At 37.4% G+C, this 19056-nt stretch overlaps 2 protein-coding genes and 1 non-coding gene across 5 annotated transcripts in view; 2 read left to right on the top strand and 1 right to left on the bottom strand.

Moving 5' to 3' along the window:
- Positions 1 to 19056, bottom strand: part of Cul4b (cullin 4B) — a 109391-nt gene that overhangs the window by 72387 nt on the left and 17948 nt on the right. The gene's annotated exons all lie outside the window — the stretch shown is intronic.
- On the top strand, positions 4758 to 17463 carry Mcts1 (MCTS1 re-initiation and release factor). 3 transcript variants are annotated; one of them, XM_055612186.1, is made up of 6 exons: positions 4758 to 4935; positions 6025 to 6177; positions 6685 to 6782; positions 9956 to 10089; positions 15387 to 15454; positions 17257 to 17463. In XM_055612186.1, exons 1-6 carry the CDS (start codon positions 4925 to 4927, stop codon positions 17336 to 17338), a joined length of 546 nt encoding a protein of 181 aa, XP_055468161.1. In that variant the 5' UTR covers positions 4758 to 4924; the 3' UTR covers positions 17339 to 17463. The 3 variants fall into 3 exon arrangements, with proteins under 3 accessions (XP_055468161.1, XP_055468160.1, XP_055468162.1); XM_055612185.1 differs by lacking the exon at positions 4758 to 4935 and adding an exon at positions 5358 to 5543; XM_055612187.1 differs by lacking the exon at positions 4758 to 4935 and adding an exon at positions 5422 to 5543 and having other exon boundaries at positions 5982 to 6177.
- On the top strand, positions 10829 to 10956 carry LOC129680559 (small nucleolar RNA SNORA40). Its single transcript, XR_008720707.1, has one exon. It is a non-coding gene; the product is annotated as a small nucleolar RNA SNORA40 (small nucleolar RNA).

Consider the following 19056-nt stretch of genomic DNA (forward strand, 5'->3'; position numbering starts at 1 on the left):
TGTACCCTATCTCCTAAGGGAACCTTTCTTTTTTAGACTCTGTAAAGGGTTTGGGTGCTATGCTTGCTGCCTAAGAAGTGCTTCCCTGGGTTGTACTTTAGAGCCTTGGTATCACAATGATAAAACACTTTCAAAATCCTAAGTGGACAAACAAAAACTGTGTGTTTAATGAATATTAAAGCTTTTAGTAAAATACATGATTGGCTTGGGAATTATGTCCTGTCCTATGTGGACATTGGGATCCTTGTAATATAAGATGCAGAGAATAATTATTTATAAATTATAGGACACAGACATCATATATCAAAAGCATTAAATACTGTATAACTGTTTATGATGAATAGATGAAGCTTAATTTTCAGGATCAATTTTTTGTTTGTTTGTTTTGGTTAAGATATCCTCACTATACTGCCTAGATTGGCCTTGAAAGTGAAAGGCTTCACCCTCTTGAGTGCAGGGATTACAGGCCTATACTACCCAATCTGGGCTGAAAGTTCATTTTTAGTTTTCCTTTTTGTATTTTTGAGACAGTCTCATATTTCTTAGACTGGCCTTAGACTTCTGATTCTTTTCTTTCTACCTCTCAAGTGTTGAGCTTAAGGGTGAGTCATCATTACTTCAACTTTTTCTTTTCCAAGACAGGTTTTTTTTTTTTTTTTTTTTTTTTTTGTGTGTGTGTGTGTGTGTGTGTGTAGCCCTGTATGTACTGAAACTCACTCCATAGAATAGGCTGTCCTTGAACTCAGAGATCCACCTGTCTCTGCCTTCTGAGTACTAGGATTAAAGGTATGTGCCACCACTACCTACCTCAATTTTTAATTTTGAAATTTTTAATTATCAAAAAGATAATAAAACTTCTTCAAGATTATGTGTCAGATAAAGATGCTTATACTAAGTCTGACCAAATGAGTTTGATTCCTAGGTCCCAATGGTAGAAGGGGAGCTATGACTCCTACAGGCTACCTTCTACCCACATGTGCCCTGTGGTGTGCTCATAGGCACACCCACACCTAAAATAGGTAAATTTTACTAAAGGTAAGTTCTTTCTCAGGAGCAAACTCCAAAACATAATCTTGGAGAAGTAGAATTCACTTCATTATTATACTATATATAACAATGTTTTGTTATTTTTATTTTCTGGGATCATATGCAGAAAGCCCTATTCATCCCAGACAGAGGGGGCAAGGACAGAACAAACAAAGAAACAAAACTTTCAAGTCCACTTTGGTAACTATTGACAGAGTCTGTGTGTTTCTGTGTGTGTCTGCGTGTGTGTGTGTGTTGTGCATGCATGACACATACTAGGTATTGCTGTGCCACTGAATTGTGTGGTGGTTGATGACTGTTTACTTAGGAGGCTGAGCAGGAGGAGTGTCATGTTTGGGGTCAACCTGAGCTTACAGAATTCCAGGTCAGCCTATGGAGTAAGGATGTGCCTCAAACAAAAACAACAACACAAAAGAAAAACAAAAATTATAAGCAACCAAGCAACAGCTACCAAACCCAATCTGATAGCATAGACATATAATCCCAGATACTCAGGAAGTTGAGAGAGAAAGATCTCAAGTTCAACGCTACCCTGGGCAACTTAGTGAGACTCTATCTCAAAATTTAAAAAACAGGAAAAAAGGAATGAGAATGTAGCTTAGTAGTGGAGTGCTTTCCTAGCATGCACTCTGCCTTGGGTCCATTCCCAGTACCACCACTAGTAACATACAAAAAGTCCCCAAACCAAAAGCCCCCCCCCCCCAAATTCCATCACGTAAGTACTAGGAATGCATGCTACTAAGAAATTGACTTCATGAGGAAAAGAAAGTTATTGTTTCTAGTAATATGAATTTTTGGCATAATACTTTTGAATAAGTAAAATTAGTAGTTTTAAATTATTTTATTTTCTTATGTGTATAGGTGTTTTGTCTGCATGCATGCCTGGTGCTCACAGAGGACAGAATGGTACACTGGAGCACCAAGGACTGGAGTTATAGATGGTTGTAAGCTGCTATGTGGGTTCTGGGAATCAAATCCAGGTCCTCTGGGAAATCAGCCAGTACTCTTTACTGGGGAAACATTTCTCCAGCTCCATTAGTACATTTTCAAAGAAATTTCAAGATATGAGTTTTGTTTTGTTTTTGTTTCTTTTTCAATACAGGTTTTTTTCTGTGAAGCCCTGGCTGTCCTAGTACTCACTTTGTAGACCAGGCCAGCCTTGAACTCAGGGATCTGCTTCTCTCTGCCTCCCAAGTGCTGGGATTAGAGGCATGTGCCCCCACACTTGGCTGATTTATTACTTTCGTTGTTCAATCCAGGCGTGGTGGTGCACACTTGTAATCTTAGCACTTGGGAGGCAGAGATCCCTGAGTTTGAAGTCAGTCTGGTCTACACAGCGAGTAGCAGTACAGCCAGGGCTACACAGAGAAACCTTGTCTCGAAAAACAACAAAATATTTCTTTGTCCAATGAATTGGACTCTGATTTACTTGTAGAATATATACTTATTACACACAATTTTGCCATATACAAACTACCCTGATGGTTTGATGGGTGAATGCAAAAATAATACGCATTTAGTAGAAAAAAATTTTTGTTCTTTTCTTAGGTTAGTAATATGCAGTGTATTGTTTTGCTAGGTTGGGCAGCGACAGTAAAGCCCATGTCTTTCAGTCAGTGAAAATGAAGGGAAAGAACCTAGTTTCTCTTTACAGTGTTCTATGTTGCTATGTTATGCTGCTTGTTAGGGTAAGTGTAGTAAACACGCTTTCATTTAATATTTTCACCTTATAGAGTGGATTTACGGGTTGGCAAACCCATCTTAAGCCAAAGAACATATGTATAAGTTCTAATATAAATTGTCTATTTTCACTAACATTAAACTTAGTAATGGCTGTTTATAATGTACTTGTTCAATGGTAGACTACAGGAGTAGTGTGAGAATTGCTAGGAGAGGTATAATCCTTGGTAAGAAGCTCATTAACTTCATTTTTTTTTTTTTTGAGACAGTTTCATTTTGTAACCAAGTTGCCACAGAAAGCTCCACCTTCCTGCCTCAACTTCCATGCTTTGCTAGGGGACACCGTGCCAGGCTCTTAGCTTCAGTTTTGCATGCTGATAAACTCAATATTTCAAATGCTTCACTGCTGATTGATGTTAGTAACACAGATACATGCTAAGGATGTTCACAAAAGAATGATGTGTAAACCAGAATACCATATTATTAATTTATAAAGAAAAACATAATTTTTCATGCAGATTTGATTTGAAAATATCAAATTATTAAATGAAGATTGTTGATGCTACAGAATCAAGACGAGGTATGGTAAGCACCAATTATTCACAAACAATTGAGCAATGTAAATGGTACATTTGTTTGGAAAATTTTAAAGGTTCATATCCCCATTGAGGACTAGAATATTTGACCCCTAGAGAGATTGCTGTGTTTGCTTTATAAATGTAGTGTTTCTGTGTCTCACATATTGAGTAGTGCCTGTCGAGGCTTTATTTGCAGCCCTGACCCTCAATGCTCCTTTTTGTAATCTTTCAGATTAAAAACCAATAAAAAGAATAATTTGTTTTCTAAAAAAAAATTGTTTAAAAAGTTATACAAAGCTGAGTGTGGTGGCACACACCTTTAATCCCAGTATTAGAAAGGCAGAGGCAGGTGAATATCTGAATCTGAGGCCAGCCTGATCAACATAACAAGTTCCAGGCCACCTAGGGATAGATGGTAAAACCTTGTCTCAAAAACAAATCACACAAACAAAATATATTTCTTTATGTCTTCGTTTAGATTATGACTATTATTACTGGCCCAGTGGTCTTTTTATTCTTTAAGGAAATTACCTTAGTTTTGCATTTTTTGTTTATTTTCTTTTTGAGATAGGGTCTCAAGTATTCTCCAACCATTCAAGTGGTGTGATTATGGGCATGATTTGTCATGCCTGCCAGGAAATTCAACTTTGTTTGTTTTTGTTTTTGAGACAGGGTTTCTCTGTATAGTCCCAGCTATCCTGGAACTAGCTCTGTTGACCAGGCTGGCCTCAAACTCAGAGATCTGCTTGTTCCGTCCCCCAACTCCCACCCCAGTGCTGTTATTAAAGGTTTGTGATGCCATGTCCCATTACACTCTTGATTTATAGTTAAGCTTTTAATTAGTGTCACAGTGAAGCAGGGAGAACAACCCGATGACTTATTTAATAATTCTATGAGACCAGTTCAATGTCCAATGATTAGGAATACCAGATAAGAAATAGATTGTTCAATTAAATTCAGATAAACAAGTAAGTTCTTAGCATAAGCAAGCTCAAAACATAGACCAAGTATACTTGCACTAAAAGGTGTTCACTTTATTTGGAATTCAAATTTAACTAGATGTCTTGTAATTGTATTTGCTGAACCTGACAACTTTTGTCATTATTTTATCACGGAGCTATGCGGCTCGCCTAGGTTCATGCTGTTTGATAAGCACCAATTCACTCGGTTGCCTCAGAAAACTATTCTCGTAACAATTTGTTACAGTAGTAGGTGGCAACAACGACCGAACAATCTTGACACTTTGAAGAACCCGTAACTGACTCAACTGTCACAATTGCTGCTTTAATTGATTCCCTTCCTCCTCCATTCTTCTCTTCGAGCAACCAGGAAAAACTGCTGGAACACTTTTTCCTTCTGAAGTCCCGCCCTTTTGGCTACCACCAATGGAGAGTAAGCTGTTACTCAAAAGGTGCCGACAAAAGCGTCAACGTGGAGTTGAGAGGAGCGGAAGTAGTCAGAGTTCACCAAGGGCCGTAAAGCGGGTAGTGCTTTCACCTTCCGGATAACGACAGCAGCTCCGACTGTCAGTGCCGGCCTGCCTCGTGTCGGGCCCTTACTAATTCAATTTCCTTCCTATTCCGGGCCGTTCCTTATCGTCGCCCCCTTCACCTTGGATCATGTTTAAGAAGTAAGGACACGCAGTAGCCTCCATCGGCTGCTCACAAAGGCGGTGGGGTTGATGTAGGGAAGAGGGTGAGAGCAAAGGTCCTCTTTCTCTCTCTCTCCCCTGCCATCATCCTGATTTTTTTTTTTTTAATATAGTACTATGCTCACTCCGGACTTGGACACTTCTTTAAGCTTTCCATCCTTAATGCTCAATCGGGGTTTGGCCCTCCGCTCCCATTTTCTTTCTCCTTAGCTCTGTTCTGCACCCTCCTGCTGTGCTATCTCCATTCCTAGGCTTCTACCAATCACATACTTGCACTGTGATTTAGGGGCGCAACCTCCTTAGCTGAGAGGAGAGCCCTCCATTCTGTTTATTAGTTATGAACTGAAAAAGGGAAGGCTTGACTTCCTGGGTCGTGGCAGTGAAAGAGTCTGCGTGACAGGAAGCAAGCCGCCGGCCTGTCAAGCTTATTACATAGCTGCCTGATTAACGTTGTCTTTGAAACAACGTGATAGCCCTGTGTGCTAGTCAGTGTAAGGAAGACAAAATTCCTTGGAAACCTATTCAGTGGGTTTATCTTCCAGATTTGATAGATGCAAAAGGCAAAGGGGGAACATGGGCAAAGGAAGGTGGGTTTTGTGCATGAAAAATTAATTGAGCAAATCTGGATAGGGATCTTAATATTATTACTATTATTTCTTAAAAAAAAAAAAAAACTCAGCAGACTACGTAACCTGCCTGGGCTCATTCTTTTGTTGTGCTTGGTTTGGCCTTTTGTGTTTTAATGAGTGAGGTTTCATTTAGATTAAAAAAAAAAATGATTTTAAAAAGACATTTGTGTAGCTGATAATGGATTCCAGCATAACAATCGCTTTGCCTCCATTAACTTCAGCATGCATGCCAGCGTATTCTAATACTGTCTTAAAACGTTGGTTTGATACTGTATAAGACAAATGGAAATTGGTATTTTAAAAGCAATTTTTTCATAATTATTTGAAGCATGAGTGCTTGTTTGGTAATAGATGATTAATTAGAAACTTTTAGATTTTTCTGATTCTTTTGCTTAGCAATGCCCTTTTTTTCTTTCCGTGGAAAAAAATCATTTGCCAGATTTGATGAAAAAGAAAATGTGTCCAACTGCATCCAGTTGAAAACCTCGGTTATTAAGGGTATTAAAAATCAATTGATAGAGCAATTTCCAGGTATTGAACCATGGCTTAATCAAATCATGCCTAAGAAAGATCCTGTGAAAATTGTCCGATGGTAAGTCCTTGTTTTTCTCCATGTAAAGATTAGCGTAGCTGAATATCAAAGGGTAGATTGTCCTCATTCCAAATGGGATTATTTCCACATTAGCTATCAATAAACTAATGATGAGACTAGATAGAATTAACTCTAAAACTTGTCAATATACTCTTATTTTCAAATCTTATCCACATCTATAAAAATGTGGCTTTGTGTATTGTTTTATCAAAAACTTGTTTTTAATTTATAATTGGATTTATTTCAGTTTGCTCTTGAGGGATTATTTTATTTCTTGACAGTAGAATTGCAATAATAAAATGTGGAATTGAAATTGGCTGTAGCAGGTCATATTTTCTCTTTTTCTCTACTGGACGGGTATTTTTTGGTCAGTATCTTTACTGAAAAAATAAACTTAATGTGTCTTTATATATGAATATTTCATATTATAATTTTATAGGGTGTTTGACTTACAGTCATTTTTGAAAAAATTATCTAACTTGGTTCTTTGTGACATTTGTCTTACAGCCATGAACATATAGAAATCCTTACAGTAAATGGAGAATTACTGTTTTTTAGACAGAGAGAAGGGCCTTTTTATCCAACGTTAAGATTACTTCATAAATGTAAGTTGTTAAAAATATGCATTTCGGAATATAAAAATACACAAAAGGAGTTGAGAATTATAGGAATGGAAAGTGACTTATGATAGTTTATTTATTAGTGCCAAGTAATAAGGAATATAAAAGTGGATCCCCATCTTGTGGTAAGTCTGAAAAATGCAAATTTTTCAAAGAAACATTCCTTAGTTCATCCATTCAGTAAAAGCCTGGTATGGTAGCTCACAGATGTAAGCACAGAGCTTGGGAAGCTGAGACAAGAGACTGACACAATTTTTATGCCAGTCTTGTCCCCAAACAAAGAGCTCAGAAATATTAATTCAATTATTTAGTGAATTCAATTATTTAGTGAACTCTTTGTGGTGGGTATTGAGCTAGTTACTAAGAAGTGTAATTGTAAGCAAGTACAGACATAATCGCTTGTCCTTATTGTATTTGGAAGAATGGATTGGTATGTTTTAAGTTTATTACTAGAGTTCCCTAATAGAGATAATTCTGTAATTATCTCTGCATTGGAAATTATAAATATGGAAGTCCTATTTATTACTAATTGAGTACACAGACAGATGTCAGGAAACTAAGTGTTTATTTTATACATACATTTATAGATTGTTAAATTGATTATATATTTTTAAGTTTAATTTTATTTATTACAAATTATTCACTTTGTATCCCCGCTGCAACCCCCTCCCTTATCTCCTCCCAATCTTACCCACCCTCCCTCTTCTCCCCTCAGTTCCACCCACTCTCCCTCTTCTCCCCCTATGCCCATTCCCTGTAAATTAATTATATTACAAAGAATTGTAGCAATAGACAATGGTTTCAATCAGCAAGAGCTTTTCAAATGGGAAATAAACTTTTGCTTTTCAGTTTGGTATTGCTGCCAAGAAGCAGAAGGAAAGGTACTGACTTATAGGCTCTACTGATGATGGGTAGTGATGATTGAATGAATTTATATCCTTGTAAAAATCAAATTCATTCAATCACAGGGAGGTACATTTTTTTTGTTTTGTTTTGTTTCGATACAGGGTTTCTCTGTATAGCCTTTGCTGACCTGGACTGGGTTTGTAGACCATACTGGCCTCGAACTCACAGAGCTCTGGATCCGTCTGCCTCTGCCTCCCAGAGTGCTGGGATTACAGGCATGTGCCACTGTGACTGGCTAAGGAGATACTTTGTTTTCTAATTTTAAACTTTTTAAATTTTATTTGTTACAATGTATTCACTTTGTATCCCAGTTGTAGACCCCCAACCCTCCCAACCCCACCTTCCCTTCCTCATCTCCCTGCCTCTTTCCCAGTCCACTGATAGGGGAGGTCCTCCTCCCCTTCCATCTAATTGCTTGGTGTTTCAGATGTCAGGAGTAGCAAAACTGCTAGGGAAATTTTTAAACAGGTGAAATATTTTAATATTTATAAAACTAATTATAGTTACTCAATGTGATTTTTTTTTCCGATTAAGACCCGATAGAAATTAAATCCTGATGCAATGGAAATAGTTTTTGTTATTGTTATTGTTGTTGTTGTTTTAGACAAACATTAGGTAACCAAGGCTGGTTTTGTACTTCTAATTCTCCTGCTTGCACCTCCCAGGTGCTCGGATTATAAAGTTGTGTTACCATACCTGGCTACTATCCTTATTTTTAGGGACCCTAGAGAAGCTTAAAAACTCCTTTAGGCACTGGAGAGATGGCTCAGCAATTAAAAACAGTGGCTGCTCTTCCAGAGGACCTGAGTTTGATTCACAGCATCTACATGGTGGCTTACAAGTGTCTCTGAGTGTAATCTCATTTGACTGTAGTCCCATAGGATCCAATGCCCTCTTCTGGTGTGCATACATGCTGACAAAACACCCATATACATAATCTTCTAGCTAAATCTAAGAAAAAAAAAAGCAACTAAAACTCCTCTAGTCATCCTATTAAAAACTCAAGAAATTCTTTAATTGTTTATAAGTTTAGTTTTTTGTTTGTTTGTTTTTTCAAGACCAGGTGTCTCTGTAGCCCTGGAACTCCTTCTGTAGACCAGGTTGACCTCGAACTCACAGAGATCCACCTGCCTCTGCCTCATAAGGGCTAGGATTAAAGACATGTGCCACCACACCCATCTATAAGTTATTGGGGTATACACAGAGATACTTTCTTTAAAGATTACAAAAAGAACTTATGCAACATAAATCTGGTAATCACAGGAATAGAAACTAATGAGCACATGTATTCCTGTATTCATAGTTCAGTATATTTAGTGCATTGGCATATTCTCATCCACTTATATCCTGTGTTGTATGCAAACACTTTCAGTTTGTGCTAGAGAGTAGACCCAGGAACCTGTGCATGCTATGTATATATCACTACACTGTTGAGCACAACCATTTTTGTTCTTTTATAATTGGTCTGTCGCTACTTAGTTTTCTCTAAGATAAATTATAGGTACTTCCAATTAGTAAACTACTACTGATAATATTATTGGTCATAAAAGTTCCTTTTATACAATTCTACAGGCTTTGCCTGACACCAAATGTCAAGTAGCTACTATTCAGTATCATACAGAATAAATGTTCTGCTTTGAATATACATGGTAGTCTGCCTGTTCATCCTTCTTCCTTCACCTAGCAACCACTCATCTTTTTGAGAGTATTTTATTTCTGCATTTTCCATTCAAATGTTATATTGTGAACATTTTCCAGGTATTATGTATTCTCTAAAAGAATGGTTTATTAGACTTATATTATATACACTTGTCAACATACCTTAAGTTGTTTATATCTTATCTCATTTGTTAGAAATTGTGATGCATCTCAGTTTATTTTTGTTTCATATGTTAGTGCAGGAACAAATATCTTTCTACCCCATATACTGCATATGCATTTTCTTTAGGACAGACTCATAGAAGCAGAGTTGCTGGGTCAAAGAATGAATCTCTTTTCAAGGCTTTCAATGCATGCTGCTAAGTTGTCCTAAAGGAAGCTTATGCAAGCCTTGTAGCAGTCTATGAGAATATGTATTTCTACACTCTTCCCTTGAAAATGTTTATCCATTTTGTCAATAAAGAAGAGTGGTTTGGCCTTTATTTTGCAACCATCAGAGTACTGTAAATTTGGAAAATAGTTGTCTATGTTCTTTGCCTTTATGTTGCATCACCAATCATCCTAATTTATATAGTTTATTTTTTCTCTTATAGATCCTTTTATCTTGCCACATCAGCAGGTTGATAAAGGAGCCATCAAATTTGTACTCAGTGGAGCAAATATCATGTGTCCTGGCTTAACTTCTCCTGGAGCGAAGCTTTACCCTGCTGCAGTAGATACTATTGTTGTATCCTTTCCAGGGAAGTGCTGAAAACTGTTCATTGTGTTCTTACAGTTACTGAAACATCTATCATCCAAGAGAATATAAGATGTGCTTTTAACTTCTGTTATTATTTTTTCCAGAGACATGCATCTCACTCTGGAGCCAAGGCTAGCCTTGAACTTGTGATTCTGGTGCCTTAGTCTCTCGAGTGCTGGGATTACAGTCATGTGTTACCATACTCTGTTGAAGGGAGCTTTTAATTTTGGCCAAAGAGAAATGAGAGATAAACTCAAATCAATCAGCCTTTATTTATGTGCCTGCCTATCTATCTATCTATCTATCTATCTATCTATCTATCTATCTATCTATCTATCTATCTATAAATGACAGGGTCTTATTATATAGTCTTGGCTGGCCTCAAACTCAATGTGTAGTCCAGGCCAGTTTAGAGCTCACCATGCATCCAAAATTGGTCTTAGATTAATGGCAATTCTCCTACTTCTCCTTCCTGAATGTTGAAATTATTGGTGTGTCCCACCATGCTGGACTAAAGGAGACATATTCTTTCTTGGCCATGAAAAGAAGTGAAAGATAACTTGGAATCAAGAAACCTTTTTCTTTCTTTTCTTTGTTTTTAAATGTCTCCTGTAGCTGAGGGTGGCATCATACTTGTAGCCAAGGGTGCTCTAGAACTAATTTTCTGAGTTTTGTAATTATAGGCATGTACCACCATGCCTGGCTCTCCTTTTTAAATCTTTTTTTTTTTCCTAGGACTTGTTTTCATTCAGGTTGTGGACAAAGGCAGGTTGGACAGGTACAAAAATAAATCCTCTTTTGCAAACCAGAAATTATTGTTCAGTATGAGGTTTGATACATACAAGAAGAAAAATAAGACAAAGTATTTTTTAAAATAAGTTTTTTACATTTTTACACACCTATACAATGTAATGTAATCATAGTCACATTCTCTGTTGGTTGGTCTTTCTTTTTTCTTTTTCTTTTTTTGTTTTTTTGTTTTTTTCAAGACAGCATTTTTCTGTATAGCCTTAGCTGTCCTGAACTCGATTTGTAGACCAGGCTGGCCTTGAACTCACAGAGATCCATCTGCCTCTGCCTCCCGAACTTTGCAATCAAGGGGTGTGCCACCATACCTGGCTTCTGTTTGTTTTTCTGAGACAGAGCCATTATGTAGCCTTGGCTGGCATAGAGGAAGATGTGGATCAGGCTGGTCTCAAACTTACAAAGTTTAGCCTGCCTCTGCCTCCTGAATGCTGGGTGTAAAGGTATATGCCATAATACCTAGCTATTGTTGTTGTTTTTTTTTTTTTTTTTTTTTGTTTTTTTTGAAATAGGATCTCACTATTATATAAACCTGGATGGTTTAGATTTTACTCTGTGGCCTAGACTATCCTTGTCTTCTCTACAGTCCTGTCTTTGCCTTTCGAGTACAGGGATTACATGTGTTTACCATTATTCCCAGTTCCTAACTTTTCTTTCTCCCCCTACCCCTTTCACAGTCTTATCTATCCTAAGCGGGCCTTGAACTAGTCTTAAACTCCTAATTCATGGGTCGTGGGATTACTGGAATATACTACCATGCCTTACTCCTTTTTTAATTTGTATGTGTGTGTTTAGGCAAAAGGGCAACTTTAGGAGTCAATTCTTTCTACTCTATGTTCTTGGGGTAGAATTTAGGTCATCAGTCCTGCATCTAGGCACCTTCTGAACCATCCTACCCTCCCTTTTTATTTGTTGATGATACATTATGCTTTATTTTACATAGATACATTCACACTAGCTGGTTGAAAGTTAATTAAGAATTTCCTATCTATCTATCTATCTATCTATCTATCTATCTATCTATCTAGCCTCCTTACCACCTCGCATGAGACTCAGGAAGCAGTCTGAAACTTGATTATGAATAGGCTATAAGTGATATCAGTGGACCTTCTTTTGCACATGAACTTGCCACTTTAATGTTTAGTTTGATTATCCAGATACTATGGAGTAAAAGCATTCAAGGGGGAACTGAAATGAGATAGAAGGTGTAGTTGCTCATATCTCAAGCAAAACAACTCTGTATTAGAAATACCAGAAGTCCTTAACATTTATTTTACAAATTCACTTTTACTGTCTAAGTGGTAATGGTTCATGTCTTTAATCCCAGCACTCCTGAGGCACAGGCAGGTGGATCTTTAAGAGTTCCGCCAGGGCTATGCAGAAAATCTCTGTCTCAAAACAAACAGAACAAAAAAATCATTTTTTTTTTGTGTGTATGGGGTATGTGTATTTGTGTCTTGTGCTATCTAGCCTGGAACTCACTAGGTGGCCAAAGAGAAAGGCCTTGAATCTGCCTGTCTCAGCCTCCCAGTGCCGGACTTACAAGTATGCATTACTATACCCAGCCTAAAATTCACTTTTTTGTGGTGATTTGGACCTGAGAGCATATTTTCTCTAAGAGAAATTGTTTATTTTTATTTTTGAAGATAGTCTTGATAAACAGTACAAGCTAGCCTCCTAGTTCAGCTTCCCATGTACTGGGATTAAAGGTGAGCACTCCTGACTCTCAAACACACATATATACACATGTATGCATGGACACCATGCATACATAGAAAATGTCTTAAGAGTTTTAGTATATCCAACTTGAAAATATTTAAATAGAACTTTCTGAGAAACTGTCTAGTCTTGAATTCTTGGTGATCTGCCTATACCAGCTCTCAAATATTGGATCACAAGCATGAGCCACCATGCCTGGCTAGGATATGTTGGTTTTGAGACATGGTCTCTTTTACATAGTCCTGATTGTCCTGCAACTCATATAGGAACCAGGCCTACCTCACAGAGCTTCACCTGCCTCTGCCTCCCAAGTGCTGGGATTAAAGGTGTGTGCCATTACTCCCAGCTAGGGATGAGTTTTTAAATACAGCTCACTATATTTAAAATTCACTATGTTGGAAGGACTCTGTGACCCCTAGGTTGATTATCTTAGTTTGTGTGACGACAGACATCAGTAGAAAAGGTATCAGATACTAATGAATGTAATAGATCAAATAAATGCATTTAGAGACACAGCAATGTAGCTTCAAACAAGAAGGAACAAGTGAGACCTATTTGAGAAATGACCACAGGAGCGAAAACAGTATAACCCATTTAACACTTTTAAAGAAAGGCACAAGGAGCTGTAAGTAGTGGTATATACCTGTATTCCCACCTGCGAAGCTGAGATAGAATAAGTGCCATGAGTTCAAGGCCACTACATGAGACTTTGCCTCAAAAACAAACAAAGCAGAAATAGAAGAACTAGTGACAGACAGTTTCAAATCAAGGGAACAGTCTTCATGTAAAGCACATCTTGTTATGTTGGGCTTTTTATTTTTATTTATTTTTTTTTTTTGAGACAGGGTTTCACAGGGCTGGCATAGAAGTTGCTATCTATGTAGACCAGGGAGCCCTCAAATCCAGAGACCTTGCCTTTGCCTCCTAAGCATTGGAAGTAAAGGCGTGCGCCACCACATTCAGCCATGCTGGTTTTTTAAGCCATGATCACAGTTAATGATGCCTACTATGTGCTTTGTCTAAGGATTGCTAGCGAGGAAACTCAGTTTTTTACTTGTTTGTTTTTAAGACAGGGCCTCATGTAGCTCAGGCTGGCCTGGAACTCTTGATCTTCTTTCCTTTACTTTCCAACTGCTGCATTACAGATGTGTGCCCTTCCCCAACACCCCCCTTCAGGATCCAGACTGGTTTTCAATTCACAATCCTGCCCTAGCCTCCCAGGTGCTTATATTACAGAGGTGTACCATGAGACCCCTGCTCCATACAATATAAAGGGTATATTTATGCCATGAATAGGACTAAGTGGTTCTGCAGCAATATTTCATCTATGTTTTCTATTAAATAGATTTTTGTCCACTGAGACAGGAGTCCATCTTTTGCTTTGTTATAGACAGAGTGGTCATTTGCTTCAGGTTGAGAAAAGAAATAGTATTTGGTGGGAACCAGGAAATCACTATGAGATAAAAACACCATTGGAATGTGTTTGAAGATATGTCTTAACTGGATGTGGTGGCTTATGCCTGTAATCCCAGCACTTAGAAGGCCGAGGCAGGAAGACTGTCATTAGTTTGAGGCCAGCCTGGATTATGTAGTCAACAACAAAAATACCATAATGTAGTGATGGGTACATGCTTTATAGTCCCAGCACACAGGAGGATCTTTTAATTTGAGACCATCCAGGTTAATATAGTACCAGATCAACCTGAGCCACATAGTGTGACATTGCCAAAAAAAAAAAATTATGCCTTGTGCTCAAAAGAAGGCTTTCTCCTTTTGTGGCATTTATAGCTAAAGGATAGAATAAGTTGTATTTGTTAGACACACACTGCATTGACAAAGATTCTAGTCACGTACTAGGTGCTCAAATATTTGCCCTACACTGAAAGGATTCTTGGAAAGCCAATCGTGAGAAGCATTCTGTGAAGACAAGGTTACCTTTTTACGTTTATAGATTTAAACAGTCTTATGTTTTTAGTTTTGCAGTTTTTCTTGACTGGAATATTTTCTTAGTACCTAAACTTTAGCATAACCCCCCCCCTCCAGCCCCCTTTTGGAAATGTGGTTTCACTCATTTGAAATAGATTTATAGGAATTGTGAAAAAATGTAGAGATTCTGTGTGTATTTTAACTTAAAAAACAACACAAATGCTGCAGCATTAAACATAGAAGTTTCAAATGAAGTTTATTGTTTAAACTTTATAAAGGCTAAAACTGTTAGGAGGGGCTCGTCAAAGCAAAATGGAAATATTGCATTTTTTGAGACAATGTCTTGTTACATAACATAGAGCTGGCCTTAAGCTAGCTAGCTGTGTAGCTCAGGCTCTCCTAAAATTTATGGTTTTCCTTCCCTAACTTTCTGCGTGTGATGATTATCAGCTTAGACCTTGCCCAGATGGGAATATAATTATTATCATATGTATTATTTATATAAGGCCACCATTTGGTGGTAGAAATAACTAAAATAATTGCTATATATTTCACAGATTTTAGTATTTATCTCCCATAAGTTTTATCTTCTTTTTGCCTGACTTCCTGGTTTGGTACATATGAAGGTGCAATCCTGATATTTGTCTTGAAAGTAGTGATTGATTTATTTAGGATTTATTGAATATTTACATTGTATCCACAGACGTGTAAGTTCCTGCACCTAAGGAGTCAGTGGTAAAAGAGAGCACAAAAGATGGGTTTAAATGCAAAATGATCATTGTTTCTCACACTTCCCTTCACCAAATTGAGGAATAGTTTTCTTAGCTTGTTTTCAGGCAATCATGGCAGAAGGAAAGCAGCATGCTTTATGTGTTGGTGTCATGAAGATGTCTGCAGAAGATATGTAAGTTTCACTTTAGTCTCTCTTAACTGAAATATTAGAGACAGCTCAGGAAGCATCAATTACAATTGAAGTTCGATGTCATTCATACCATGTCTTATAAATACCTAAGCAAAGTAACTCACTTCTTATTTTTCCTAACACATGGGAAGCCCTTACAACCCATTTTGTCTTCAGGGTTATATTCTTAAGCATTTTTAAATGAAACATATGCTAAAACAGGTGCTTTATACCTATGTATGTGGCACTTTAGGATTTTTCTCTTTGCTATCTAGATTTAAATTGGTGATAGAGGGTGTGTATCTTTTTTTAAATTTTTTATTAATTACACTCTATTTATTTTGTATCCCCCATAAGCCACTCCCTCCTCCCCTCCCGATCCCACCCTCCCTCCCCTTTCTGCATGCATGCCACTCCCCAAGTCCACTGATAGGGGAGGTTCTCCTCTCCTTTCTGATCTTAGTCTATCAGTTCTCATCAAAAGTGGCTGCATTGTCCTCTACTGTGGCCTGGTAAGGCTGCTCCCCCCTCAGGAGGAGGTAATCAACGAGCAGGCCAATCAGATTATGTCAGAGGCAGTCCCTCTTCCCATTACTATGTAACCCACTTGGACACTGAACTGCCATGGGCTACATCTGTGCAGGGGTTCTAGGTTATCTCCACGAATAGTCCTTGGTTGGAGTATGAGTCTCTGGGAAGTTCCCTGTGTTCAAATTATCTTGTTCTGTTGCTCTGCTTGTGGAGTTCCCATCCCCTCCACCTCTTACTATTTCCCACTTCTTATATAAAATTCCATTCACTCTGCCCATCAGTTGGCCATCAGGCTCAGCATCTGCTTTGACAGTCTATACTGCAGAGGCTTTCAGAGGAGGGTGTGTATCTTATTGCTAGTTTTTAAAACACACATATAGCTGGGTATAAAAGCACAGTATGAGCACTTGGGAGGGAGAGGCAGTGGGATTATGAGTTTTGAAGCTACCTGGGACTGCAAAGTGAGACTGTCTCAAAAACAAATAATGGCATAGCACTATATACTATTTTACATTCTGGTCTGGTGATGGAAGAAATGTGGCATGTTTCCAACATAATACAACCAAAATTCTATTAATTTTGTTTGAGATTTAATATGTTGATATTTGTCTGTTCTGTTGGTATCATTCTGATTGCCAGCTAGACAGCTAAAATCAGTATTTGTATTTACTTTGGGGGTTTTGTTTTTGTTTTTCGAAATAAGGTTTCTCTGTACAGCCCTGGCTGTCCTTGAATTCACTTTGCAGACCAGGCTGTCCTTGAACTCAACAGAGATTCACCTGCCTCTGCCTCTCCAGTGCTGAAGTTAATGACATTTGCCAACACTGCTTGGCTAATTTTTTGAGTTTTTGAGACAGGGTCTGTTGTAGCCCAGGTTGCCCTTGAACTCACTATGAAGCTGAGGATGACCCTGAATTCCTGATCTCTCCAGTGTTGAGATTACAGGTGTGTGCTACCACACCCACCTTTACAATCACTTTAAATGTGGTTATGTGGCTTAGTGGTAGAGTGCTTATGTAGCGTGCATGAGACCCTGGGTTTGATTCTGTATTATCAAAAAAAAAAAAAAAATTAGCCAAATAAAGAAAAATCAGACCAACCAAACTCCAAAACCCCACAAACTGCCACAGAGTTAATGTAGACAGTAATAGCAACAAATGTCCTACATTTTCCTCAATGATTATGAGGTAGTAAGATACTTTAGATTGTGTTTATCATGAATGAATAAGCCTATAAAATTCACTAAACATGTTTATGTATTTTTCCTTCTACAGTGAGAAAGTCAACAAAGGAATTGGCATTGAAAATATCCATTATTTAAATGATGGGCTGTGGCATATGAAGACATATAAATGAGCCTCAAAAGGAATGTGCTTGGGCTAAATATGGATATTGTGCTATATCTGTGTTTGTGTCTGTTTGTGATAGCATGAAGATGATGCCCCCATGATTATGCTGAATAAATTCTGCAAATACTAAAATTCTGTTAGCTTCAGAAATTATTTTAACTTTTCTTAAACACAAATTTTAATTGGGTAGCAAACTGACATTAAGTGGTATCTGCTAAGTAACGCAACAGACAACTCAGTGTCCTATTTAGGTTAATGATATAAGATGATTTGGCAAATGTGTTTGCCAGTTTATGGTGGACTCCTAGATAGTTATCTAGTTATGGGGCTAGAAGCTAGATTTGGAATTTTATTGCATTATTCAGAGGCACCTAGCAATGTTCTCTTTGTGTGTGTATATATATGTGTTTGTTGTTTTAAATTTCACTATGGAATGCTCCAAATATATTCTAAAATATGGGTAATAGTATAACAGGCTTTCCTTCCTTCATTACCCTGCTCTGCTTTAAGACCACTCTTCCTTTACCTATGCCTCAGTTTTCTTCCCCAATCCCCAATTACTATGAAGCAAATCTTAACCTGTTACTTTACCTGTGACTTCTTTAATATGTATCTTTAAAAGGTTAGTCTTTAAAAATATAGTCACAATAACCTGAAAATACTTAAAAACTTATTTTCTAATGTGATCACCTATCTAAACTTATCAGATTCCTTCCATTGTCTCTTCTTGAGTTTTATAAACTGTTAATTTCCTTGAGTTAGGGACAAGATCCTTAATTGTGTTTGGTTGATAACTTATTTCTTAATTTATAAATTCATCTCCTTTTATATTTTTAAGGTAATTTTGTCTTATGAAGTTCACATAGTCTATTTTTTCATTATATCACTGTCCCTTGTATACAGAAATATATAGTATATAATTCTGTAAAAAATAGGTTTCATCAGATTAAGGTTCATTTGTAGTGACTTCTCTTTTTAAAAAAGATTTATTATTATTTATACAGTATTCTGCCTGCATGTATGCCTGCATTCTAGAAGAGGGCACCAGATCTCATTAAAGATGTTAAGAACCACCATGTTGTTGCTGGGAATTGACTCAGGACCTCTAGAAGAACAGCTAGTCCGCTTAACCACTGAGCCATCTCTCCAGCTCTCAGTAATCTGTTTTGGAGTTAAAAGAATACTTGTGAGTTTTAGTTTTAGCCTTTCTTCCCAGTGTTATGCTGGAATCTCAGCCATCTCTCTTGGTTATTTACCAATCTTGACATATGATTTTATTTTTCAGATGGATACAGACTTTACAAGATTGTGGTGACCTGTGTTTCAGTTAGAAGCTGGTGAGAATGGTGAGGGTGGATAGTAAAGAGAGATATCATTCACCTGGCTGTTCCAGCTGGGCCTCCCAGGACATAACATAGGTGAATCCACATACATGATCCTCAGTTTGGCAAACTATTTCTTACTGATGGCCCTTGGAAGGCTTGGAGATTTCCCACTTAGAATAGAAGTATATTAATTTGTATAATGGGCCTCAAGCACTGGGATTAAAGGCATGCACCATCATGCCTGACTAACAATTGTATTTTATAACTTACCATATTGCTTGATTTTGATAGTTATTCCTGATAGATAAAACTGTAAATATTCACATCAGTTTAGAAAATCATCTTTCAGGGGAGCTTTCTTTAAAAATAAGAAAAAAGAAAAAATCTTGCAGGGTATGAT

The sequence above is a fragment of the Psammomys obesus genome, unplaced genomic scaffold, assembly GCF_907164565.1.
Source record: "Psammomys obesus unplaced genomic scaffold, mPsaObe1.curated_primary_1811, whole genome shotgun sequence".
Lineage (NCBI taxonomy): Eukaryota > Metazoa > Chordata > Mammalia > Rodentia > Muridae > Psammomys > Psammomys obesus.

Excerpts from the sequence above, each read along its gene's own strand:
- Mcts1 (XM_055612187.1), top strand. The coding sequence starts at position 5,984 with ATGCCCTTTTTTTCTTTCCGTGGAAAAAAATCATTTGCCAGATTTGAT. Across the intron at positions 6,783-9,955 it reads GTTAAGATTACTTCATAAAT|ATCCTTTTATCTTGCCACAT; the intron begins GTAAGTTGTTAA and ends TTTCTCTTATAG. Across the intron at positions 10,090-15,386 it reads CTGCAGTAGATACTATTGTT|GCAATCATGGCAGAAGGAAA; the intron begins GTATCCTTTCCA and ends GCTTGTTTTCAG.